This window comes from Glandiceps talaboti, chromosome 2 (assembly GCF_964340395.1).
Source record: "Glandiceps talaboti chromosome 2, keGlaTala1.1, whole genome shotgun sequence".
Classification (NCBI taxonomy): domain Eukaryota; kingdom Metazoa; phylum Hemichordata; class Enteropneusta; family Spengelidae; genus Glandiceps; species Glandiceps talaboti.
This window is the reverse complement of record NC_135550.1, coordinates 1,100,414-1,127,461: the sequence shown is the minus strand read 5'-3', so window position 1 is coordinate 1,127,461 and position 27,048 is coordinate 1,100,414. Positions and strand designations below refer to the sequence as shown.

Below are 27,048 nucleotides of genomic sequence, written 5' to 3'. Positions count from 1 at the left end.
ATGTGTATAATAAGGGTAAGGCTGGCCTCTACACTGTAACAAGTAGTAAAGTTGAAATCTTTGTCGCATGAATTCGTATTTATGTACGGATGCGTAGTCTTTCTGAACAGTAATTTTTAGATCAGTTAGTATTTAAACTACGTTTCTGAGTTAATTATTCGGTAGGTAATTGACGAGCTCCCTTTGTAAAAACGCTGTACAAATTGGATGTCAGCATTCGCCCGGCCACGTTCAACGGAACTAAGTGAAGCTCAATCATAACAATGGTGGCTGTCAAAATCGAAGACGCAATTTGACCGTGTTGTTATTTCAGTGAGTTTATTCAGCAAGAAAACAACGTGTTCTATGTTTTTGTACTTCCTACATGATGTGATGATTGGTTTTTTTACCGGTACAACTTACAGCCTACAATGAAACTGCTAACTTAGTAACACTAGCCCCATACTCAGGTAGGATTTTTAGTGCCGTGTAGACGGGGCTACTGACACGATTCCGTGTTCCGTGTTCCGTGTTCATGTTTTGGGGCACATTTCTAAATACGCGAAACCAGTTATTGAATGTGTAGTGGATATTGATATTCAGTTTGAAAAATTAAAATCCTGAACTTTATTTTGCGAACGGTTTTGTCATTTCTTAGTAATTATAGGGCCGACTGTATCACGTTTAACGTTTATGTCAACCCGGAAGTACATAGACACGAATATAGACGAGGTGACTTGTACATGTAAGTAGTAACAAAATTTTGCTGTAACTGCTGGTAACCTTCAAATTTATTTATTTTTATGTTGTAAATACATTCTAATATGCACTAAGGAGAACACTATAAAGACTTGCTCCATGGGAAGGTAATTTTTTGTCTTTTAAAAATACAATAGTTAGATCAATGTGTACCAGAAATGTTATGTAGTATTTAAGCTAGAAATAAGACCACATAGCATCTTATTACTCCCCCCCCCCCTCCAATTAAGACAAACTACTCACAGAAAGCAACAAAAAAAGAGAAGAAGTTCCAAAACATAAAAAAGAGAATAAAATTACAGTAAGGAGTTGATGATGCACAAACAACTACAAAGAAATAGACAGTTCAATTACAACACACGGTTTGAAATAAATATGATGGGGTTTGGAAAAGTGAATTAGAAGTAGAGCAAAAACTAAGAGAGATGAAGAGCCTAAGTGAACAAGCGAAAGCACTTAAAGATAGGACCACCAATTTTTTTGCAGGACTACTACGTTATCAATTTTACTAGTCCTGTGGGATAGTGACTTTTTTACTCCAGTGTCAAACCCTGTTGGCTGAGAATGACTCTCTTTCGGGTACTTGGGGATTGTCGCCGTACGGAAACTAAGATGGCGATTAATACATTTCTTCCCTATATATATATCTACTACAACTAGTACAAGTTGAATGTTGTTGACTTGGTAAATTTGTTAGAAAATTTTTTTTTTTTGTTGTGTGTATTTCCCAGTCATTTTTTTTCTGAGATTTTGTGCAATTTTTCATAACAGTAAATTTTTGTTATAATATGGTGACTATGGTATAAAAGTACAATACATTACCAACTTCTGTGTAAAATGTGTTTTATAGTGAGACATCATATGAAACCACTAACCACTTTATTGCATCGCTAAAACAAAAGTGCATAGTAAAGAGCTGAAGAACTGAACCACTTCTACATGTCACCAAAATAAAAAATAAAATTTAAAAAAAAACAGCGGAGCTATTCTGACCGATAGGTCGCTTGTTTAATAAAATGGTGACTATGGTATAAAAGTACAATACATTACCAACTTTCTGTGTAAAATGTGTTTTATAGTGAGACATCATATGAAACCACTTTATTACATCGCTAAAACAAAACTGCATAGTAAAGAGCTGAACATCTGAACCACTTCTACTTCTACATGTTACCAAAATAAAAAATAAAAAGAACAAAGCGAAGCGAAGCTATTCCGACCGATAGGTCGCTTGTTGGATTATGGGTTGGATTATGGATTGGGTTCCGTCTGTCCGTCCATCTGTCCGTCCGTCCGTCCGTTCGTCCGCAGCTGTTTCTTGGAGATGCCTGGACCGATTTTTTTCAAACTTGGTACAGGGGCAACATATTATGGCATACATATGCACGTCAATTTGTTTTATGATACGATCCAATATGGCCGCCTAGCAACCATTATGTTTGCTAATTTTCCCCGTCTAAAGCCATAACTCAGATATGCTTGAACAGATCTCATTCAAAGTTGGTATTAGGACAGTGTTCTATGACATACATGTGCATATTCATTGTTGTCATGATACGATCCAATATGGCCGCCTAGCAGCCATTTTGTTTGTGAATTTTCATGTCCAAAGCCATAACTCAGACATGCTTGAACAGATCTCATTCAAAGTTGGTATTAGGACAGTGTTCTATGACATACATGTACATGTGTATATTCATTTTCGTTGTGATACGATCCAATATGGCTGCCTGGCAGCCATTTTGTTTATGAATTTTCCATGTCCAAAGCCATAACTCAGACATGCTTAAACAGATCTCATTCAAAGTTAGTATTAGGACAGTGTTCTATGACATACATGTGCATATCCATTTTCGTTGTGATACGATCCAATATGGCTGCCTGGCAGCCATTTTGTTTGCGAATTTTCATGTCCAAAGCCATAACTCAGACATGCTTGAACAGATCTCATTTAAAGTTGGCATTAGGACAGTGTTCTATGACATACATGTGCATATCCATTTTCGTTGTGATACGATCCAATATGGCTGCCTGGCAGCCATTTTGTTTGCGAATTTTCATGTCCAAAGCCATAACTCAGACATGCTTGAACAGATCTCATTTAAAGTTGGTATTAGGACAGTGTTCTATGACATACATGTGCATATCCATTTTCGTTGTGATACGATCCAATATGGCTGCCTGGCAGCCATTTTGTTTGCGAATTTTCATGTCCAAAGCCATAACTCAGACATGCTTGAACAGATCTCATTTAAAGTTGGTATTAGGACAGTGTTCTATGACATACATGTGCATATCCATTTTCGTCGTGATACAATCCAATATGGCTGCCTGGCAGCCATTTTGTTTGTGAATTTTCCATGTCCAAAGCCATAACTCAGACTCCATTTTCATCGTGATATGATCCCCCATACCCAACCAATCCTTTATTGTTGGAGGCATATTCCATGTCCAACAAGCACACACAACATATCTAAGTCTGTTTGTTTTAGGTTCACAAATGTTGTTGCGTGATCAGAGTAGTGATAATTCCTTAAAACCCAATTATAGCGGGGACTATGTCATTCTGAATGACTTGTATATTTATTGTTTTTGTTTGATTTTGGTCGTTTCAAGGCATAATTCCATGAAAAAGGGCCAATACAAATCGCTATAGTTCACACTTGAAATAATCAATATGGCCGTCAACCTCGCGTATATTAAACTGTGCCACTGACATATTTTCTGAAGAAAAAAAAACTAGATTTTAGCGCAGAATCTCATGTAATCAACATCTTATTTTTTGTAAATTTACAAGCAATACCAACGACTTATATTTTAAGAATTATATTTTAAAACACCCAAACAAGCCCTGTAGTCCAGTTGCCAGAGGTGGTTTTGGGGGGTTAACCTTGCAATGTGAGTTATATGATATTTTTTTGCAGATTCCACCTCAGAAAGGTGTCCTGTTAGCATATCTGATGGGTGCCACTCGCGCACCCCTGGGCATTTTGTTATATCGTGAGAAAACCGAAATACCATGTATTGCTATGGGTAAACACATGTTTTGGTAGAATTACTTACTGCCTATAAAACCATGTCAAGGTTACTTAAAAGTCATATTTACATGTTACACACTATATTATGAATAATCAGTCAATTACAAATATTTTGTCAAAAGTTTTGGATGTTAAAATATCATAATTAGGCCAAAGGTCGACCCCTTATTGATATGCTATTCAGATATTGTACAAATACATTCAAGGCCATCGAAGCCCAACCCTACATACCGTACGTACGCACATGGTACACTGTTACATTTGTACATCATAGGGTCTATGGTTACACCCCAGTCTAAGTAATTTTCTAACTACACGTCAAATTGAAATTCGTACGATTTATGGACCACATAAGGTAAAGACTCCAAATTTGGCACAGATAATGAAATAAACTGAAATTTTAGTTTTCAAAATTTTGTGTTGTTTTGAGCGTTATGAACCTATTTTGTCAGCCACGGTAAATTCAACACAGACGTACGTATGTGTACCCACAATCATTAACTTGAGAACTTGCAAGGTTAGATTGAAATCTGTACGAAATATAGACCACATAAGGTAGAGACACCAAGTTTGGCACAGATAATGAATATAAACTAAAATTTTAGGACAAAGTTCAACACAGACACAACACAGCTACAATCATTAGCATCGACCGTAATTTGACAACTTGCAAATTTCCTGCTATAACATTTATTCAATATAAATACGCATTGTATGGGTTGTTTACTACAAAATAAGAAAAATTTACCTTGGAAATTTAGTGAAAACATGATTTACAGGGTTGTAAGCCACGGAAACTTCTGTGTAGTCCTCACACGATGTTGACAAGATCGCCATCGTGAAAGCATATGCCAGAACGAGGCTCTGCAGCAAGCCATTATTATGTAATTTGCTACCCAGTCTTTGACTGGTTGACACCTTTCCTCTTTATGCAGGATGTATGCTTTGAGGATTGTAAGGGTAAGGCTAAGGACCTTCTTAGCTTTACAATCCTCAATGCATAAATCCTGTATAAAGAGGAAAGGTGTGAACCTTGTCTTACAATCTTAGTTGTGGAAAAAGACTTTTTTCCACCTCTTGATGCTGCGCTGCATCGACGGAATGTAATCTGACTGTAGAGACTGCTTGTATAAATGCAATAAATGTATTTATAAATGTTATTGTATAAACTCATCCGTAATAAATATGGCAACTTTAGCAAAATTAAGCTGTCACATAATTATGCATCCAGGTCAGCAAAAGTTCAATTATGTGAATATTTATATACCCAGTATTTATTATCAATGGTTTCAGATCAAGAAGCTCTACAGTATACAGTATACAAGATGCCTATCTGGTACTATGAAAGAAGTGAACTTGACAAGACTCCTAGTAAAGAGGATGGCATCGATTTTGTAACAGAGGCCAGGTACCGCAAAGAAGGTGCAAGATTTATCAGTGATGCTGGAAACAGTCTGGGATTGTATCCTTTCAAACTTAAGTCTTCAGGCCCCACTTTACATTTTCTTTGTTATGGGTAGCTCCCTGATGGTTAGCAGTGTGCCCTTTAATGACAGAATGTAGAATGTAATGTAGAATCTGTTAAAGTTTAGACACATACTCTTCCGATATTAAATACCTAAAAATGTAGTCAATATACTGAAGCAGTTATCCTGTATATGTTTTTCTCAGTGATTTTTGTTCTTTATTTTGTCAAATCAGCTGTAAACTGTCTGATTCTACAAACTTTCACTGGCTGGTGACCATGTATTTTGTTTGGACTTCAACAGATTATACCTTGTGTAGTTGTGTGCATGCTGTTACTGTTTATACCATTAACTAAATACAGAGCCTATATGGTGTAAGTGATGTTTGTGTGTTATCATTATGGTGTCTATCTCAACCTGAAACCTTGTCAAACTCACTGATCTTGATAGTTCATTTAATAGTTTTGACTTGGTCTACGGAAAACAGCTGTAAATTATTGACCCCACTCCCTGTCAAATGACCCCACTTTTTGCAACCAAGGGCCATTGTCCCCACTAGTTGGAAACCTTGGCAGAACACTGCATCAGTACTACATGTATATAGTGGTATGGTAGCATACATGTACACTGTGTCAGTGGATGGCTGACACTCACAGTAGTGCCTGTGATACCATTGCAAAATGTATACCTGTACAGTGTTGTTATGACTTTACGATCAGAAATAGTATCACTCTTGTTTTGAAAATTCCTCAGTGTTGTGGACATACACAATATCCCAAACTTCAACATACATGTAGAAGATCGGCCACCATTGTATTTATGTTTGTTTATGTTCAGAATCGATGTGTTTTGTCCAAGCAGAGAAGTGTTTTCTGATGACGTTTCACATGAATATCATGACATTTAACTACCCATATCAAAAGTGATATTTCATGTTAAACATCATAAACAACGATTGCTCTCTATAGGTATATGATAAAAACATATATCAGTCATATTGCATGTTGCTTTGCCTAACAGTCATGGTAATGGGTATGGGCACTTGTTAATGTAACAGCTGTACAGGTAAATAACACAGTTCACTTTCTGGTGAGAAACTTAAAAACTTGTCAAATTCGAAGCGTACAAATGTAACTTGAGTCTTCATTATTGTGCAGTTCAGAGGACATTTACTGTTTTTAATAGGATCACGTTTGGTTGATTTGAATTTATTTGGCAATAATATATAGTAAAAAACATACATTTAAAAGTATTGCCAAGGATAACACAACAAAGCAATTAATAGTTATTTCCATTGTGGTCCTCTTTCAAAAATTCAACATGGTGGTAGGCAAAGAACTCTGGTCAGGTGATTGAAGCAAGATTAGTGTAAAATGGAAATGAAACATAAAAAACATTGAAATGACTCCTGAAATACAATACAACAAATGTATATACATTACTAACTTTTACTGTTGGCAAGTATTTGAGACATTAAGTGGTTTTTAACCGATTTCTTGAATGCACTTTTACACTGAGAATGCCGTATTGGCAGTGGTAAACTGTTCCATACTGCAGTACCAGTGTACCTAAAAGTATGAATGCCGCAGCCTTTAACTCTGGGAATTTTAAAGGTTGAAATGCTATTTCTCGTATTATAACTACTTCTGTATATATGTATTTGATTTCTCATGTACTGAGGTGCATAGCCATTGTATATGTTAAAACATGTGATTTAATTTGAGTTGGCTGATTCTCTGTTCAACTGACAATAGTCCCACTTTATGAAATTCGTCCATCCCAATGTGAGTACATCTACTAGAAATCTAATAATCTTGTTTTGTGCCACCTGCAGCCGGGACTTAGATCGTTTAGTAAGACCTGAGTACCACGCCGAGCAGGCATAGTCAAAGTGACACTGAATCAACACTGACGCAAGAAGCTTTTTCGTTTCAAGATTTAAATTCCTTGCATTTCTGTAAAGAAATTTTATTTTTTTCGAACATTTAGTGATAATTGCATTTGCAATGATGTCACCTGACAGGGACTGGTTAACCCAACAGTTATTTTGTCCTCAGCTGCCATTTTGTTTGCGAATTTTCCATGTCCAAAGCCATAACTCAGACATGCTTGAACAGATCTCATTCAACAGATCTCATTCAAAGTTGGTATAGGACAGTGTTCAATGATATACATGTGCATATCCATTTTCATCGTGATACAATCCGATATGGCTGCCTGGCAGCGATTTTGTTGGCACAGTTTTCATGTCCAAAGCCAAAACTCAGACATGCTTGAACAGGTTCCTACCCTTACCCCCGTACCCTACCCATCTTGACTTGTCTTTGATGTACTTTGATTGTATCATTGATTTAGTCACAGATATTAATTATGCAAATTATAATGAACATTAGTTAGCTACTAGGACAACATTCAAGCTTGGCAGAACCTTGCTGTCATTCAGAGGTGAAATTTGAAAGGCAATAAACATTCAACGACTTGTGCGTTTCTACAATCACCATATGATATAAATATTTTGATCCAATACAGTACATGATTTACCTTAACACCATACAACAGGAGATATGATACCCTTGCCACTGGAGTTGTATACTTTCACAGGTTTTATATGTTCCATTCTTTCAAGACATTCCCTAGATATGTAAGTAATAAAGTATGCTAGTAATAATCCCAAGGTCATTTTTAGCACAATTGAACTGAGGTTCAGTAGTACTATAGGGATCGCCCGGCCAGGGCTCAAAATTTGTTTTTTTCTTGGTAGCCCAGGTGGGCTACCATCATTTAAATTTGGTAGCCCGAGAGCAGTGACTGGTAGCCCATATGCATGCATTCCTAAATTAATGGTTTTAGTGTACATGTATATGTATACAATGTATGTAACTATATGATCATGATGTATTGGATTTGATGATTGATTGAATAACTTAACGCATTATTTGTGTGTATTTCACACCATATTTGACATTGGGGATGCAATTTTTTGCAAGTATGTGTCTCTGGGAACGTGTCATAAAGAGGGGACATATGAGGCTTACTGTTAGCAAACAACATACGGTTATCATTGCAATGAAGAGTAAAACATCTAGTCACAGTTCCTAGTTGTAACTACCGTATCTCCTCGGGTTAGCGCCCTCACACGGGCAAGCGCCCAGGCTTTCTTTTTTACAATGTCGACTTTTGGCAAAGTTACGGGAACCCCCCCCCCCCCCCCCCCATACCTAAACTTTGAATAGATGATTGTGTATGTGTGAGCTAATAAAAGAAGAACGTAAATCCTGGTATGCGACAAATGAAATTTTTGTTCTTCCCATTCTTTCGCATGATACGTCTAAAAATTCATTCACAATCTGACCTTGCATTGTTTATTCATCATTATTTTGACGTACCGCCAAAGTTGTTTGCCCCCTTTGAGACACCGCCAGTGCTAATGTGTGTTGGGGGCAATAATGAGACTGCATTGTAATGAGAGTTGAATGCATGTAATTTATTCTCGTAATTTGACAAACATGTAATTTATTCACGTAATTCTCTTGGGACTGTCGCAAAAGTAGTCGGTCTACTACAGAGGTCTACTTGGCAACAAGTTAGCATTTGTATAATATTCATACCAATGATAAGACAGTATGATACCTAAGCTAATAAATGATTGACAAGGTATACTTTTAATCGAAATTCATGTAACTCCCATGGGACAACAGCTGGCGGTTTCCCTCACAATAAATTTGAAGTTGTGCAGGCTACATACGAATGATAATACGCCAGATTAAAGTACCGTATACTGATTGTCCCCCCCCCCCCCCTTGCATAACATTTTGGGGGATTTAGTTCAAAATAGGGGGGGACAACAGAATAATTTCATTTTTTTAATCTGCATGTGCATGATAATGATTGTAATTTAATTAAAACACAAGTTGACAACACTTTTAGGTAACCATACATAGTATTACAATACAGCAAACACATGGCAGTCTCAGCTCCAGACTACTTCAAACTCTTGGCTTCGAACGACACGAATGACATCGTCTATTCTATTGATTTGAACAAAAGTACAAAAGAGTACATTACAATCACATGACGACTCGATGTCGTAAAAATTGTCATGTTATATTATTTTGGAGGATTTAGAAAATGACTGACTTGGCATGAATTGGTATATCTTCAGGGTTCTTACGGTCCTGGAAAACCCTGGAATTTCAAACCCTCCCTGGAAAGCCCTGGAAAACCCTAGAAAAATGCGCCCTACCCCTGGAAAATGATCATGTTCAATCGATCAATTAATATTGACGATCGTCATGTCTGTGCTCGAGCCACCCATTCATATGATTCAGAATCTCGTAAATGTGAAATCGCGAAAATATTTTCTCAGTCTTTCGCCACGGTGATGAATAAAAATTCACGCCGATTGAACCCAGACAGTCAAGCGATCGTTCCACGAGACACTTTGCCCCACAGACCGTGCCTATGATTAGTTGAATGGGCGCCGCAGTGTTTCTTTCGATCTTGCGTATATTGCTACTCCATACATCTGATTCTCCCAGTCGTCATTTCAGGGACATGATATTGTAACAGTCCCGGCTGGGGGTAACATGTACAGTAGGTCTGTTAACAAGATTATCGTAACACTGTAGCGAGTATCAAAGCATCATCAACCTTCGATTAGAAATTGTTACAAGTTTGGCACACTAGTCGACATACTACAAGCTCAGGCATGGCAATACTAGGGCTAGGGCCTAGGGAGGTGCAGTTGAATTTCCGGGTTGTGGAAGTACGGTTATGACTTTTATGTCGTCGATAAATGGGTATTTGTGTTACATGTTCTAAAAGAATAAACTACTGTTTTATGTTGTCGGTACAGTAACATTCGTCAATGGTCAAGTTGAGTTGAGAAATCGCGATGTTCCGCAACTCGTTGCATCCGTACATAAACATCGAGACGCAAGCGATGAATGTATTCAGTTATTAATAGCTCGAAATTTCGTTACGTAAATGACGTTTTTATTCAAAATTTTGAAGAAAGAAATTATTTTAGTTGACTTATAAATCTAGTAACATCAAACCATACAATAACGAGGACAAACTTTAGTTTTTGATTTATTTTTCTGGATATGTCTGAATTAGACTGACGAATGTTGCGACTCAATCTTACACAATCAATGCACCAGCTTGACGAAACGGCTACTTACGGGGTAGGACAGAGGCTTCTCCGTTAATCTTAGCGTGTAAACGTGGTTTTGAAACCAATATCTTGCATAGTGTCGATTGTCTTTAAAATGTTTTGTGACATATGGGAACTGTTGTTGATTTTTCTCGTCCACATCAGACAATTAGCTGTCATTCAAAAAATATACTTTAGTGTCAACACCCCTGGAAAATGGCCAAAAAATATACTTTAGTGTCAACACCCCTGGAAAATGGCCAAAATCAATATGAATACCCCTGGAAAACTGACGAAAAACCCCGGGAAAGTCCTGGAATTTTGTTTTGCTTTAAGTGTACGAACCCTGATTTTGTAGTACATACAACGATGTGTAACTGTAAACATATTCCACGTGGGTGGACTCGCATCAACATACGTAGCTTCAATTCTTCCGTACGATGGTATGTCGTAATTCAATCTGCTATTTACATCACAGAAACATCAGTATTCTTTCTAGGAATGTAACATTGCTAAAAATGTAAATTTCCCTTCATAAGATGACTGTATACGGCGCATTCCAACCTCCAAGTGTGATCGCTACGCTAGTCTTTTTACAAGTCGCCATGTTGTGAAATAATTAATGTAATTAGGTCACTACATCATATATGACCAATAGGATCGCAGCTTACAAAAAAGTGAGCAATTTCACCCAATCACGTTGGGTATATGATACTGGCAGAGCTATTCACTGACCATGCATTGAAAGTTGTCAACACTTACATGTGTTACGTCTTTATCGTCATGGGACTGGGTACATCATACTACATGTACAATATCATGTGTCACAGCTGTGCTTGTCACAGAGGAGAAGCCATTACCAATTCCTGCATTACCTAATGTAAATTCTAATTTTCTTGTCTTCTGCCAATGTCTGGTACTTTTTACTTTGAAAATCGTTTTTATCAATGTTAATAAATGCAGAGATTACATCAAAGGGACCGCTCATGGTTTTTATCAATGTGCATTGGTTTGATAGTAGAAGTGAGTGAAAATGAAAGATTGCGACATTGTATGTTTCCAACACGTGTATTCTGTTTCAAGACATCTATTCTTCCAGTTCTGGACGGGCGAGTCAGAATTGTCGGAGCTTTTGATCAGTGTATTTAGACTGCACATTTGCAACACTCATAGTATGTATGAGGCATTGATTTGGTCACAGCGAAAATAGGGTACGCGGGAAACCGCCCAATCCCAACTTTGGGGTTTGGGGGGCTTGAAACCGCCCAGGGCGCTTACCCGCGGAATTACGATATTAGCTAAATCTCTTGGTGCAGTGAGACCTGTAAAATTTGAATATGATTCAACGTATGGAAAACGTATAAACAGTTTCATAAGCCCCATGGCCATTTCCTGATGGGTAGTTTAGAAACTATGTGCTGTTATCATTATCTATGATGGCCATTACGGCAAAGCCCCTTCCATTCATGGGCGAAGAGATGATCAGAGTCTAAGACCACATCGGTAGATGGTCCATGCTGAAAACTTCACTCAGATAAATTCAAACCATCATGTACCGTGGCCGAGGGCAACAAATCGGTCTTCTAATTCAAGTGTCGGTCTTACTATTTCAAAAATCAGTCTTCTAGTTCAAGTGTCGGTCTTCTAATTCAAAAATTGGTCTTCTAGTTCAAGTGTCGGTCTTCTAACTCAAGTGTCGGTCTTCTAATTCAAAAATCGGTCTTCTAGTTCAAGTGTCGGTCTTCTAGTTCAAGTGTCGGTCTTCTAGTTCAAGTGTCGGTCTTCTAATTCAAGTGTTGGTCTTCTAATTCAAGTGTCATTCTTTTAGTTCAAGTGTCGGTTTTCTAGTTCAAGTGTCGGTCTTCTAATTCAAGTGTCGGTCTTCTAGTTCATGTGTCGGTCTTCTAGTTCAAGTGTCAGTCTTCTAACTCAAAAATCGGTCTTCTATACTCTACTATACTATACTATACTATACTATACTATACAATATATACTATATACTATACTATGCTATACTATATAGTATACTACACTCTATACTATACTATACCTTTACTATATACTATACTATACAATATATACTATGCACTATATACTATGCTATACTATATACTATATCATACTTTACTATATACTTTACTATATAATATATACTATATTTAAGTAATAACATATGCCAGCGAGGGCAATATCACCATTTAGTGCCTGCCCAAGGGTTGACACTCTTTACCAAAATTTTGATGATGCCCGAGCCGAAGGCGAGGGCATCATCAAAATTTTGGTAAAGAGTGTCAGCCCGAGGGCAGACACTAAATGGTGATATTGCCCGAGCGCATGTGTTATTAATTTTATTACACCGTCCATCATTCACTCAAACACCCTCTCTGATATGATGTCAACTCTCTCGAAACGAGCCAATCTAAGCCAACGTTATACCAACCATTCAATCCGAGCAACGTCAATTACACTCCTAATAGCGAAGCTGGTTTTAACAATCGACACATTATGAGCGTCAGTAGGCGCCGCAATGAAGGGAGTTTGACAAGTTACGTGAGAGATACTTCCCTGGCACAGAAGAAACAAATGGCTGAAACGTTAGGGTCTGCTACTATGGCAACAGCTACTACGAGTAGCAATAAGCTAACTTGTATCAATCCATCCGGTTTGGTTGTGTAAATACGTAGACAAGCACAGGTGAGCTGCAACAGCGATCGCCGGGCATCGGAAAAGAAAACCACAGCAATGCTAACTCCCTTCAGTCTCCAATTCTAATAAAATGTCATCGAGTTCTGTACCGGAAAGGTTTGCGTGTCTTACTGCGGCAGTCGCCATGTCTGAGCGAAAGTAGTTAACGACAATTTGTTATGCGCAGAAGCAGTGCGCAGTGGTTCACACAACTTCAGCGGGCAATAGTCCTGGGCATTAGTCTCTGCACGAGCGGGCAATATCACCTTGTGGGCAATAGCCCAGTTAAAATTGGTCACGTGATACGAGTCTGACCAATCACAGCCTTCGGAAGAACGCCGAGGTGTAATAATAAACAATATATACTTAAGCAATAAACCACCCCCTGGGGATGGTATACCAAGAGGTTTTGACCAGTGAACGAAATATATGCACGAGTGATAGCGAGTGCATATATTGAGTTCACTGGTCAAAACCGAGTGGTATACCTTCACCAGGGGTTGGTTTATCACTATTTTATTATACTAGTATATTGAAAATATTGGAAACAAGATAAGAACTAACGTTTTCTCGTTTCATATACGCCTCTGTTAATAATTTGCATAACAATAACACTGCTTTCAAGACAGCTGATCTTGGCCTCGTGCAGCGACTGGATTTATTTTATCTGCTGGTCGTTTCTAGGGATAATCTGTACATTGATCGGCTCATTAAAAGTGCTCAGTGATGAATAAACAACCGGTTTGACTCGAGGTATAAACTTGAAGTGGTTTATTAAATACAGCGTGCTTCAATTGTTCCCGGCCGAATTCGCGACTCAGTGAAATTATAGACAGGTTGATATTTACAATGTATTTATATTACTGGAAGTTACGTCAGTAGATTTTCGGGTTTGAGGATTTCCCTCTCGGATTGATGACTGATACTCTAGGACAGGATTCCAGACAAATTTCTATTTAGATTAATGGTAAGTCGGCCAGTGTCAGCTCTTTCACTTTCTTCATTTTTATGACAGGACAGGACAGCTCACCAATGTTTCCACTGCGACTAGCCGCTCCGCGCCGAGGCTGGGTCCAATTTTCGTGCATGCCTTGACCTAAGTACATGTAGTAGGCGATGATTTGAACAAATACGCGATGACTTGGTTGCTTTCGAAATTTCCTTCATAATTTCTCATAGAATATTGTCTCATTGAGAGAAAATCCTCCTTTGACAATTCGAAGAGTTCACTATCACGGCGGACTACAACTCAACGCTCGTAGACGAACAAAATTTGGACGGGTGCCAACCGTGCATTATCGCTCGTTTTAGACGTGCTAGTTCGATGTCTAAACCAATCAGATCTCTCGATTTGCGCCATCAATATACTGGTATAATATTATATATATTATACTATGGTATATACTATATACTATACTACAGTCCAGGGATTGCACTAGACATTGAAACCAGTGAGTCCCAGGGACCCATCACTGCTGAAAATATGGGGTCCCTTTTAAAAAAATGGGGTCCTATTTTACTATCATTTATTATCACTCATATCCACACAAATGTCTTCATAAACATTCATTCATAATAAATCCACACATACACATTGTCATATCATGTACACTATGTTATTAAATACCTTTTATTTTGAATGCATGTGTTGTAACTTGTATGTATTCGTCAGTACAATGATGCACACTAAAATTACATACTCTCCAATACACATTCCAATACATACTGTGTTACATATTTAGTTAATTCTCGCAAACCAGAGCTGTTACTTCTTCCGCGAACTAATGGACAATGCCATAAAAGAGGCCGTGTTTTGCAACACTAATTTAGTTATCAACTGGAGGTACGAAGTACTTCACACATGGAAGTTCCGATTGACGTTTCATTATGGTGTTTTTGGAATGCTATAGTCGATTGTTTGTGTAACTAGTGAGTCAAGTGCTTTGACAACTGACTGCATTGCGTCACACTGCAACGTATTTGTGTACATATATACCACGTCTAGAGTGACTAGTATCAAATTTTCAGGAACTACAGTTACGTAGTTTCTGATGCCATGATGTGAAGATACACGTTGTGCAAGTGTGAGACATATCTCGAAAGCCGGACACCCTCACATGAGATCCCATTGATCTAGTATAGTATAGTATAGTTTATAATATACGTAGTGATAATGCTGTGCCATGATTCGCTAGAATCAGTCACGTGATAGGAAAATAGAATGACTACTTCCCTAGGGAAATAGTCCCATCAATTTTTACATGGTCACGTGACCACCGCACGTTCACAGCAGGTCAAAATGGCAGCTTCTGACGATGTCGTCTGCCACCGCGAGTTCACAGCATGAGGTATATTATAAAACACATATTGCCTGGCCTATATTCGGGCTATAGCACCCGTTCATTACCCCCTCGTGACTGAGTTACCAGAAGCACATGCTATTTCCCGAGGCCAAAGGCCGAGGGTAATAGCATGTGATTCTGGTAACTCACAGTCCCTCGGGTGTAATAAACGGGTGCTATAGCCCTCATGGCCAGGCAATATGTGTTCAATAGTATAGTATAGTATAGTATAGTATATAGTATATAGCATGGTATAGTATAGTCTAGTATACAAATGTAGTATAGTACAATATAGTATAGTATAGTATAGTATAGCACAGTATATAGTATAGTATAATATAGGAGAGTATAGTGAACACATATTGCCTGGCCATGAGGGCTATAGCACCCGTTTATTACACCCGAGGGACTGTGAGTTACCAGAATTACATGCTATTTCCCTTGGCCTTCGGCCTTCGGCCTCGGCAAATAGCATGTAATTCTGGTAACTCACAGTCACGAGGGAGTAATAAACAGGTGCTATAGCCCAAATGTAGGCCAGGCAATATGTGTATTTATAATATACCTCATGAAAATCTTGCCCTCTTCTCTTGAGGTTGGCAGACGACATCGTTCGAAGCTGCCATTTTGACCTGCTGTGAACGCGCGGTGGTCACGTGACCATGTAATAGTTGATGGAACTATTTCCCTAGGGAAATAATCATTCTATTTTCCTATCACGTGACTGATTCTAGCAAATCATGGCACAGCATTATCACTAGGTATATTATAATATACTATATAATATAGCAGTATATAGTATATAGCATAATATAGTATATAGTATAGTCTAGTATAGCATAGCATAGCATAGCATATCATAGTATAGCAGGGCTCGAAATAGAATTTTTTTTCCACGTGCACAGTGTGCACCTTCACTTTGAAATTTACCTGCACACAATGTGCACACTATATCTCAGTTACTATTGCTTGCTTCGAAGCCGTAGCTTGTACATGGTTATCCGTTATTTCATGACTTGTTATTATGTGCAAATGAAACGATCTGCAGCCTGGACTATGAAACTTGTTTGGCTTCGTACTTATATCAAACTGTTGACAAACGCTGCAAAACATACATTTTTTTCTTCATCTAAAACTAGCCATGGTTTATCTTTTTGCCAAGATTTTTGAAACCGATAGACCTTTTTTTTCTTTAGTGGTGGTTGTCCAGTATCATCATTTATTTTATCACTCACGTTACCACTTTCTTGCGATGTCGACGGCAAGTTCACATCCGTTGGGACGGCTGTACTTATCATAGAAATCACTTCATTATTACTACTCGTACTTTTACTTGAACCGTCTTTTTCGAGACACTTCCTCGATCGAATTTCGTCAGACAATCGCTTGATGCCAAGGTCGAGAAGGGTCCACTGTTTTGACATCATCAAATTTTGTATAATTTCCAAAAATAAACAACTTTACATGTGACCGTTTGACGTATTTTTGAAGAAAGAACACGAAGAGAATGTAATTAGCCGATCGCTAGATCGTGGGGGGTCCTATCAGTGATTGTTCAAGTATGTGTTTGTTTCCCGTATACGTACGAGTCGATCGAGTGCACCGACCGAAAATTGCCGATGTAATATCTCGCATTTTACGTTATTTCAAGTCTCGAGAGGTAATGAGGTTTCATGCGGTTTTTTTACTTCCGCATTTATGACAAGGCGATCGATCGACCGATATCGATATAATCATTTTATTACTATCAAAATTCGAAGTTTGTTCATCTAAGGGAAGGCATCGAAATCAAGTGCACCGTAATTACGCGTAGTCACGAGTAGTTCCGCGTAGCTCCGATATACTACGGTGAATATTCATGAGTTTTGACGCATATTCATGAACTTTACGTTGTAGACAATAGAAAGTAAACACCTATTGTCCGTCATTCAAGAGTCCAAACTACGACCATTTACGCGTAGTCTCGATCCAGGGCATGCCTTTTGAGGCGAGCGATCGCTCCGCTCGCCTACCGCTCGCGCAAATTTAAATCCACGAGCCCAACCAACCTGTACAACAGTCTGATTTTATTTTATATCATTTTTCAGTATGTGGTTACCATAAAAATCAACGTTTGTTTGGTAAAATTACGTGGTGGGAGCGTGGCACACTTCCGTGTTCATAATCGTCGATCTCCAGCTGAAGTCGGCGCTGTCATTCATCACCATATACGCACACTAAAATTTGCATTTTGCTACCCTTATATGGAAAAAATAGTGACGTATTGGAAGCGGGATATGAATGATGTCATGGCATATCATGAATATTGATCAGCTCAGTATGCATGGAGATTTCAACTTTCGCATCATTGCAAATTGCGCAATTTCGATTGATACGGTGACTGTTTGGAGTTCTTGTTTTCAGCAATCCATCGATGAGTTTTTAGTTTTAAATTCCGATCGGCCTAGTTTTGTTAGAACGGGGTTTTTGGAGACCATCCTACGTGAATGTCTCCTCCCCACGATCTGGAACATGAACAACAACTGCGATTTATAGTCGCCACACAAAGTACATGCCCAGAGTTCCGACGATAGCTTGGTGATGTGTTGGAGGGCATTGAAAGAATGACAATAAAATAAGATCGATTATTTTACAAAATACAAATAAAAATAATCTGTCGATATTTTCCCATCTTATCTTATTATTATCATGCAGTTTTCAGAGAAATTCCCGGGTTTTTATTTCATAATCTCCAACACGCAGTTTCATTGTTTTTGTCCGATGATCTTTTCAACTGCTGACCACGGCTGTTTTACCTCCATGACTTTATCGACTGCTGTAACATATAAAATATTTGCTGGAATTTTCGCCTTGCCGTGATTTCTAAAACAAATTAGGTCTGCTGCTCAGACGTGAACGGATCTCGCTACTTTTACTTTAGTCGGTGACACCGGTCGTCGGATCTGTGTGCAGGTACTAGGTGGGGTTACGTGTTTTGTCTCGGATCGAGTGAATGGTTACAAATTAGTAAAGGGAAGGGATAGAGGGAGAGCAACTTAATATTTTATATCGATGTAGCCACACTTCCGTACCTTTTCTTAAAAGCATCAAATCATAGATACGGCGAATTTGAAATTCATAGATTTTGGAGTACATGTAGAGGTAAAGATGGAGCGCTCTACGTTTGAGATTTTGTCACGGACCCATCCTGAACAACGAACTCGCCCACAAATCATGGAGAGAACGCGCAAGCCCTTTATCACACGATCAATCGAAGTTCGATGGGTACGAACATTTTTGGTTATTTTCATTTCGAATAGAATTCATTAGTCGGAAATTAACAATTTTTTCATTGTAGTGACATCTCGTCGTACTGGTTTTATCATGACGTAATTTAAAGTGTCACAATAGTGTCCGTGAACGAAGCGAAACGGTGTGTGTTTTAATACTAATCCATTGATCAGAGCCTGCTTCAAGTTCGCGGCAAACTAACTTTGTGATGGCATAATTTTATTTTCACAACAAATTCGTATTTGATTCTCTTTTGTCGAGTTGTAAAAATCATGGTTGGCGATACTCGTTACAATGTTACGATAATCTTACATACAATGTTACGTCCGTGATATGCATCAATCACAAACTTCGAATCGACATTTCTACCAGTACGCTTGTAAAAGATTTATTTAGTGTTGAAACTTGGATTTCTTGCGTATTGAAATGTGTTTGGTGAATATCTACCATGAACATGTGAACACTTGTACTCATAAGAAAAGTACAGAACTAGTTTCATCAGCACATTACTGGCTGGATTGCGTGGTTTTTGGTGACGATTGAAAACTACGACCAACTACGACCAACTACGATACAGAATGATGTCATCATTGGAAACACGGAAGGTGAGAATCGCTATCTATTGTGTGTTGGCGACCACAACTACGCGTATCTACGCTCAAAGACGACATCGTTAAGGGACACAAAGAAAGGTGAACTGATTATCTATTGTCAGTTATTCATGAACTTAACCACCTCATTATCTCCTGTTTCACGTAGTATATCGGAGCTCCGCGGAGCTACTCGTCGCTACTCGTGACTACGCGTAATTACGGTGCACTTGATTTCGATGCCTTCCCTAAAGCACTTATTTAGAGATATTTGTGGTCAATCCGAAGAAATGTATGAGGTTTTTTCCACGATAGCCAACATGCATGTCGTGCACCTTTGTTTTGAAATCTACCTGCACTGGGCAAAATTAACGTGCATAGTAGCACGGTGCACCCGGGTATTTCGAGCCCTGTATAGTATAGTATAGTATAGTATAGTATAGAAGACCGATTTTTGAATTAGAAGGCCGACACTTGAGTTAGAAGACCGACACAAACTAGAAGACCGCCACTTGAACTAGAAGACTGATTTTTGAATTAGAAGACCGACACTTGAATTAGAAGACCGATTTGTCGCCCTCGGCCACAGTAATCATGTCACCATTTCATTCTCACTAAAACTTCAACTTTCTTTTGAGCTTTGCTACTACTACTAGATCAAATGCATTATGTGAATTTACCATTCACCACTGCATGCTCTCAGGGGTTGCGTGAGCATGGTTCACACACGGAATGTTTAAGGCATCGTTCAAGAATAAACGAATCTGTAGGACAGGTGTATACCAACTTAACAGTTCTCATCAGCAGCATAAAATTTTATCAAACACCATTACAACTGTGTCTCTGTCAAGTTGAAAGTTAAAGCTGTCATTCATGTGATGGAATTTAGTTACTGCAGTGCTGTACCGAGAGTGTACTGTACTCCGACTCCGAGAAGAGCCGAAAGGGCCCGGACCGAAGAGCATATTTCCAGAGAGTGATTACCATGGGAAATTGAAAGTACAGAAAGATAACATTAAATCGCTATACAGAATATTGTATATAAATGTTTCGTTGTGACTAGGAAGTACAAGCTGTGCATACAATGTATGGAAGAATGACGCGTACAGTGTACAAGTATTTCGTGTACATTTGATATACATGTAGTGTGGATGCAAATTTGGAAAAGACACTGATTTTGACGCTAATTTTGGCAAGAACACGTCCCACAGGACTGCGACCTCGGAGGCCCCGGCCAAGGAAGGTGTGTCAGAGTCAGGCTGTCACAGTTTCATTCAAAACTTAGTAGCCCAATTGGGCTACCACTCACATAATTTGGTAGCCCAGAGACTAACATTGGTAGTCTGTAGACGCGGGACTACCGCGAATTTCGAGCCCTGCCGGCATCTATCTGTCTGTCTGTGTCTGTGTGTGTGTGTAAACAACTTAAAGTCAAAAACCGCAGAACCGATTGCCATGATATTTGGTGGGGCCATTACCTTGGGTGTTTAGTTGGGAAATTTTTCAAATCAAAGTGATTGCATCACAGGTCTGTGATTTGGGTCAAAAAATGTGATTTTTGGTTAAAAAACTTAAACTCACAAACCACTGGGCAGATTGGTGCGAAATTTGGTGGAACATTCTTAAGGGGGTGTAAAGTAAGATTTGTTCATGACATGATGATTCAATCAGTAATATGCAAATTAGGGCTAAAAATGTGTCTTTTTGGTTACAAATCTATAATTCCAAAACTACTGAGCAGATTGGGCTGAAATTTAATGGGAATGCATCTAGGGATGTATGGATGAAGGAATATTAAGCATACAATGATTCCATGAGTGATATGCAAATTAGGTGTACAATTGTTCATTTTTGGTCAAAAATTTATATCTCAAAAAATACTTGGTGAGATGTTTCTGAAAGTGTTATTCTGCAGATTTTCTTCAAAACTTTTTGACAAAACTGGCCCTAGCAACCTTGACCATGCCCTTAACAACAACCAAATAGCAGAAATATTTTTTGGTCAAATAACAACATTTCTCCATTAATCTTCGCATGCAAACGGGGTCGTGTTCACAACTGTGTCAATTTTACTATGCAGAAATAAATTGATGCTATAAAACATCACAAAATTTACACTTGATAAAAAACCTGGATTTTTTTTTAGTACAAACCCAGACAATAACTTAAGTAAACACACCAGTTGGGGCTATGTATTCGATGAACAATTTATCACACACAATCAAAACCTGCAATGGAAGACACAGAATGTTTTACTTTGGTGTCAATTTGATTTACTTTTTGTCAGGTTACTGGAGCAGCATGTTTATTTCTTGCTGGTAAGGTAGAAGAAACACCCAAGAAATGTAAAGACATTGTGAGGGCAGCCAAGACATTGCTACCAGACCATTACTTTAGTACATTTGGAGAAGATCCAAAGGTAGATATCACAATTTTTTCTATTATCTGACTTTGATGCCCAATTGTCAATAATATCAAAGAGCCATGTTTGTTACTTATGAACTTGAAGAAAACATGCAATTTTGGATAAGACATTTAATTCATGTATTACCAAATATAGTAAAAATCCATAAATGACATACTAAATGTTAAAATTATGACTATCTTTAGTACACAAGTACAACATAAAGATGCCTTTCAAATTCATATAAAACTGGTTTATACATGTGTCCAGCATACTCAATAGGATAATGAGATGTCATTCCCTAATATCTGTCTTCATTCAGCCAAGGAAAATACGAGTGACCTAAGGGGCATTTGTCACTACAAGTCGTTACAACCTTTAGGACATGAGTATACCATAATTATACCAGCACCAGTAATATCAAAGATAATCTGGGAAAGTAATGGCAATTTTGAATGTTTTACTCATATTTCGAACACTGCAGAACCCGTGATGAAGATGCATGTTGTCGTAACATACATTTGTAGATGCCATTATGTAGAGTATATTCCATATGTTTTGTTCAACTTGGCTCTTACATGGTATAATCAGATAAAGTGTCTACAGGGTTTGCACAGACCTGGAAAACCCTGGTATTTCAAACCCCCCCCCCCCCCCCCCAAAACGGCTTTGGACCCCTGGAAAGCCCTGGAAAATCGGTCAATGTAAATGTCGTAAAGTGTCCATTGTCGTTAAATAGTTTTTACAACATTGTGATAGCCCTCCACAGTGGGGAGCGGAGAGTACCCTATATAATTGCATCATATCGTAAAATGGTATGTTCCAAACAACGTGGTACGATATGACGCCATATTCTTTCATGGAAATGTATTGTTACCGTCGTTCAAAGGTCGAATGTATTGACATGCCACATGGTAAATTCGTATTCAGTGACCTATGGTTGAAGCAGCCTGCGTACGTTGGATGGTTACGGCGAGCCAGAGATAAACTTTCAGCATAACTTGTGCAAGGACTTTCGACATATCAAACATGGGGGAAGCGGCACTCAAAAGCCACGCTAAAGGATCAAAGCATGAAGACCTTGCATCTCGTCACCAGGCGGCCAGTGGCCTAAACATTCCAAGATATTTTACCGAATCGAAGCCGTCTACATCGGGTGTCAAGTCAAATGAGTCGAAGTCTAAGTCAAGTGAGTCGAAGTCAAAGTCAGTGAGTTTGTTCCCGTTCTGATGTTTTCCCCATTGAAATTTTGTAGCCATAGATGTATCTGAGAGGGCCATTCAGGTATGGCCAAACATAAATAATCCCAAGACTTCATCCTACAACACTGTGGCATCTTGTGTGAAAGATAAATTCATCATAGTTAAATTGGTATGCTTCCAGTCAATTGCTTGACATGTTGCACCATTCTTATTGATGTATCAGTCAGACAAACCCATGATGCCCTTTCTCACTGAGGACTTGTTCAGAATGTTGCCTGGTCTCTTGAAGGGCTTTGTGAAGGGTGATGTTATGCAGGAGTATGGTTCAGTGATAAAAATAATGAAGATAGACTTAACCCTTTCACCACCAGCACCCGGTATACCAGGACACACTAGGGTGCCAACCAGAACCCGGTATGCCGGGACGCCAAAGTTCATTCACCTATCTTTCCGTAAAACCGTTCAACGGCAGCTATTGCTGCAATTTGCTGTCATAACTAGTTCCACACATGCGTATTCAGGGGTGAACAAATCATTTTGTGAACTGGTGGTCCCCGGACCAGTGCCTTAAAAAATCCAGTGGTCCTGCTGAAAGAATTAGTGGTCCCTGGTCCCACTAATGTGAAACATTAAATCTAGCCTATGAATCTGTATATTCAGACATACACCTCTTTTAGTTGAACAATACCCAATTTATAATAATAAATATAAAGTTGACATGCTTGGTTTCAGTCAATTGACAATTCTATTATATTTGTAACGGTTATTTTTGAGGCATCGACGAAACGAAAAACTTTGAATGGCGACTTCACTTGGATTTCACGAAGGATCAGAAATTTGACAGAAATATGTGATTTTACGTGCGTTTTTCGCCCACAAGATTGAATTTAAACATGATGGATGTAATTAACGGCTCTCATAGCATGGTCTACGATATAAATTATGTCACGCCTTTGGATATTTCTACTGAATTTGACTCAAAATACATCATTGAATATAAGTATTTAGCTGTTGGAACACAGTGTACTTGGGTGTAAGCATCAAATTCCCGCTAAGTCCGTCATGAGCTGTCGGTGGTAGTTTACAGTTGAATTTTGTTAGTCCCCGCGGACGAAGTCCGGAACGGGGACTTATGGATTGGGTTCCGTCTGTCTGTGTGTCCGTCCGTCTGTCTGTCCGTCCGTCTGTCCGTCTGCAGCCGTTTCTTGGAGATGCCTGGACCGATTTTTTTCAAACTTGGTACAGGGGCAACATGCTATGGCATACAAATGTACATATGCACGTCAATTTGTTTTATGATACGATCCAATATGGCCGCCTAGCAACCATTTTGTTTGCGAAATTTCCCTGCCTAAAGCCATAACTCAGACATGCTTTAACATATCTCATTCAAAGTTGGTATTAGTTCAGTTCAGTTCAGTTCAGTTCAGTTCAGTTCACGGGACTAGTAATCCTATTGGATTCTAAACATCCCTCTGTTCTGTAGCATAATATGAATCAATAGCGTTCTTGAAAGCATTTACAGATGTTGATGATACTACATTGTCCGGTAGCTTGTTCCATTCATTTATTACACTACAAGTAAAGAAGTGTTTCCTGATGTCTAGTCGCGCATATGGTTTCTGGAGTTTATTTGAGTGTCCTCTTGTTGAGTGATATTCTGCAGTCCGAAAGTGTAGCTTGCATTGGTCAATATTGTTGATAATTTTGTATACTTGAATCATGTCACCTCTACATCTTCTCTGACTCAGTGTTGTCAACTGTAACTGTCTCAATCGTTCTTCATATGTGAGGTTCTTCATACCGACCACCATTTTTGTAGCTCTTCTTTGTACTTTTTCTAGTTTTGAAATGTCTCTCTGTAGCCATGGTGACCATGCTTGAATGGAAAATTCCAGTTGAGGTCGAACAAACTGTTTATAAAGCCTTAATATGACTTCCTTTGACCTCACTGTGAAGGACCTTTTAATCATCCCAAGTGTCTGGTTTGCCTTTTTTGCTGCTTCTGCACATTGAACGGATGGTTTCAGTGTCTCATTTACAATGACTCCTATGTCCTTTTCATTTGGTACTATTGTGAGTGTAGATTCTCCCATCTTATATTCTATTTTTGTGTTTCTGCTACCTACATGCATGACCTCGCATTTTTCTACATTGAAACTCATTTGCCATTTATTAGCCCATTCACATATATGATTTAAATCAGACTGTAATACTTCATGGTCTTGACTTGTAGCTAATGGTGTGTACACTTTTGTATCGTCTGCGAATTTCTTGATGTTAGAGGTTATACCCTGATCGATGTCATTTATGTAAATTAAGAATAACACTGGTCCAAGAACGGAACCCTGAGGCACACCGCTTGTTACATCTTGCCATTGTGAACTTTCTCCTCGAATTACAACACGCTGCTTTCTGTTACTCAGGAGTTTCAGCCATTCCTGGATCCAAAATGCAATCTTCCCTCTAATTCCATGGCATTGTATTTTCCTGAGAAGCCTTACATGTGGTACTTTGTCAAAAGCTTTGGCAAAGTCGAGATAGATAATATCCACTGCCTGACCATTGTCGACTGCTTTTGTTACATCCTCTAGAAATTCAAGCAAGTTTGTCAGACATGATCTGTGAGAACGGAAACCATGCTGAGTGTTTGTAATTATGTTATTAAGTTCTAAATGCTTTGCAATTTCATCTCTAAGACATGTCTCGAGTACCTTGCCAACAACTGATTTGAGGCTGACTGGTCTGTAATTTCCAGGGCTTGACTTAGATCCTTTCTTGAATATCGGGGTAATGTTTGCAACTTTCCAATCATGTGGGACTTCAGAGTTTTGTATAGAGCTGTTGAAAATGACTGATAACGGTTGAGCTAATATGTCTGCACATTCTTTCAGTATCATTGGATAAACTTGATCAGGACCTGGTGACTTGTTGGGATTTAATGACTTCAAATGCGCATATACTGTATCTTCCGATATATATATATCTTGTAGGTTAGTTGCAGTAATACCCATGTCCATATTGCCTGGTAGGGGTACATTTGCCACGTCCTCTCTAGTGAAAACTGATGTGAAGAACTGGTTGAGCTCATTAGCTATACTTAGATCATCATCACAAATTGTTCCGTTGTCCCTTTTGAGTAGACTTATTGTTCGTTGCTTTGATCTAATGTACGCATAGATTGCTTTTGGGTTTTCTCTACTGTTCTGTGTCAAGTTAATCTCGTAGTTCTTCTTTGCTTTCTTTACTAGTTTCGTACATTCCTTTTGCACAGTTCTGTATTCTGTATAGTCTTCCTTGTGTTTGGAATTTACATATTTTTTCCATAATTTCTTCTTTTTCCTTATCACTCTGAGTAAATCGTTTGTCATCCAAAGTTGCTTCTTCTTTCTCTTCTTCCTCCTTGTTGGTATGAACTCGTCACTTGCTTTAGTTATTACATTTCTAAGGAAGCACCACATTTCTTCTGTATTTTTTAGTTTATCTATTTCCTGCCATGAAGTGATTGTTAATGCGTTTTTTATTCCTTCCATATCAGCATCCCTCAGGCATTTCTTGTTTTCATTTTCTGGCAACATGACAACATCCATCCACATGGTAAATTCTACAATTACATGATCACTAGCTCCAAAATGACCATTTGAAGTGACGTCAGATATCATTCCCTCTTCACTGGACAATATCAGGTCTAGACAGTTCTCTGCTCTGGTTGGGAAGCTTACATGTTGTGTCAGAAATTTGTCCTGTACTGCTTCCATAAAACTGTACCCATGGCTGCTCGAGTTCAAGGATTCCCAATCAATGTCTGGATAGTTGAAATCACCTACGATGACCACTTGGTTATTACCTACTTCTTGTATTAGTTTAATCAAGTTATTGTTGTTGAGTTCACTGCTATTTCGAGATCTGTAAATTCCTCCAAGTAGTAAAGGTGGGCTGTGTTGAGCTTTAACTCTACACCACACTGAATTTGTAAAGTTACAACTTTGGTATATGTTCTCCATAATTTGAATATTGTCCTTGATATATAAAAGTACACCACCACCTCTTCCTCCTTGTGTGTCCATTCTATCTTCACGTACTGGTAAATGATACCCTTCCATGAAAAGTTCTGCATTAGAAATATCTGGGTGAGTCCATGATTCGGTTATTGCAGTG

At 38.5% G+C, this 27,048-nt stretch overlaps 1 protein-coding gene across 1 annotated transcript in view; it reads left to right on the top strand.

Moving 5' to 3' along the window:
* LOC144450957 (uncharacterized) overlaps positions 1 to 27,048 on the top strand; it is a 113,000-nt gene that overhangs the window by 25,056 nt on the left and 60,896 nt on the right. The window contains exons 2-4 of the mRNA XM_078141717.1: positions 5,070 to 5,238; positions 7,802 to 7,883; positions 21,572 to 21,703. Coding sequence (XP_077997843.1) covers positions 5,102 to 5,238; positions 7,802 to 7,883; positions 21,572 to 21,703 — 351 coding nt within the window. The 5' untranslated portion in view covers positions 5,070 to 5,101. The remainder of the gene's footprint in view (positions 1 to 5,069; positions 5,239 to 7,801; positions 7,884 to 21,571; positions 21,704 to 27,048) is intronic.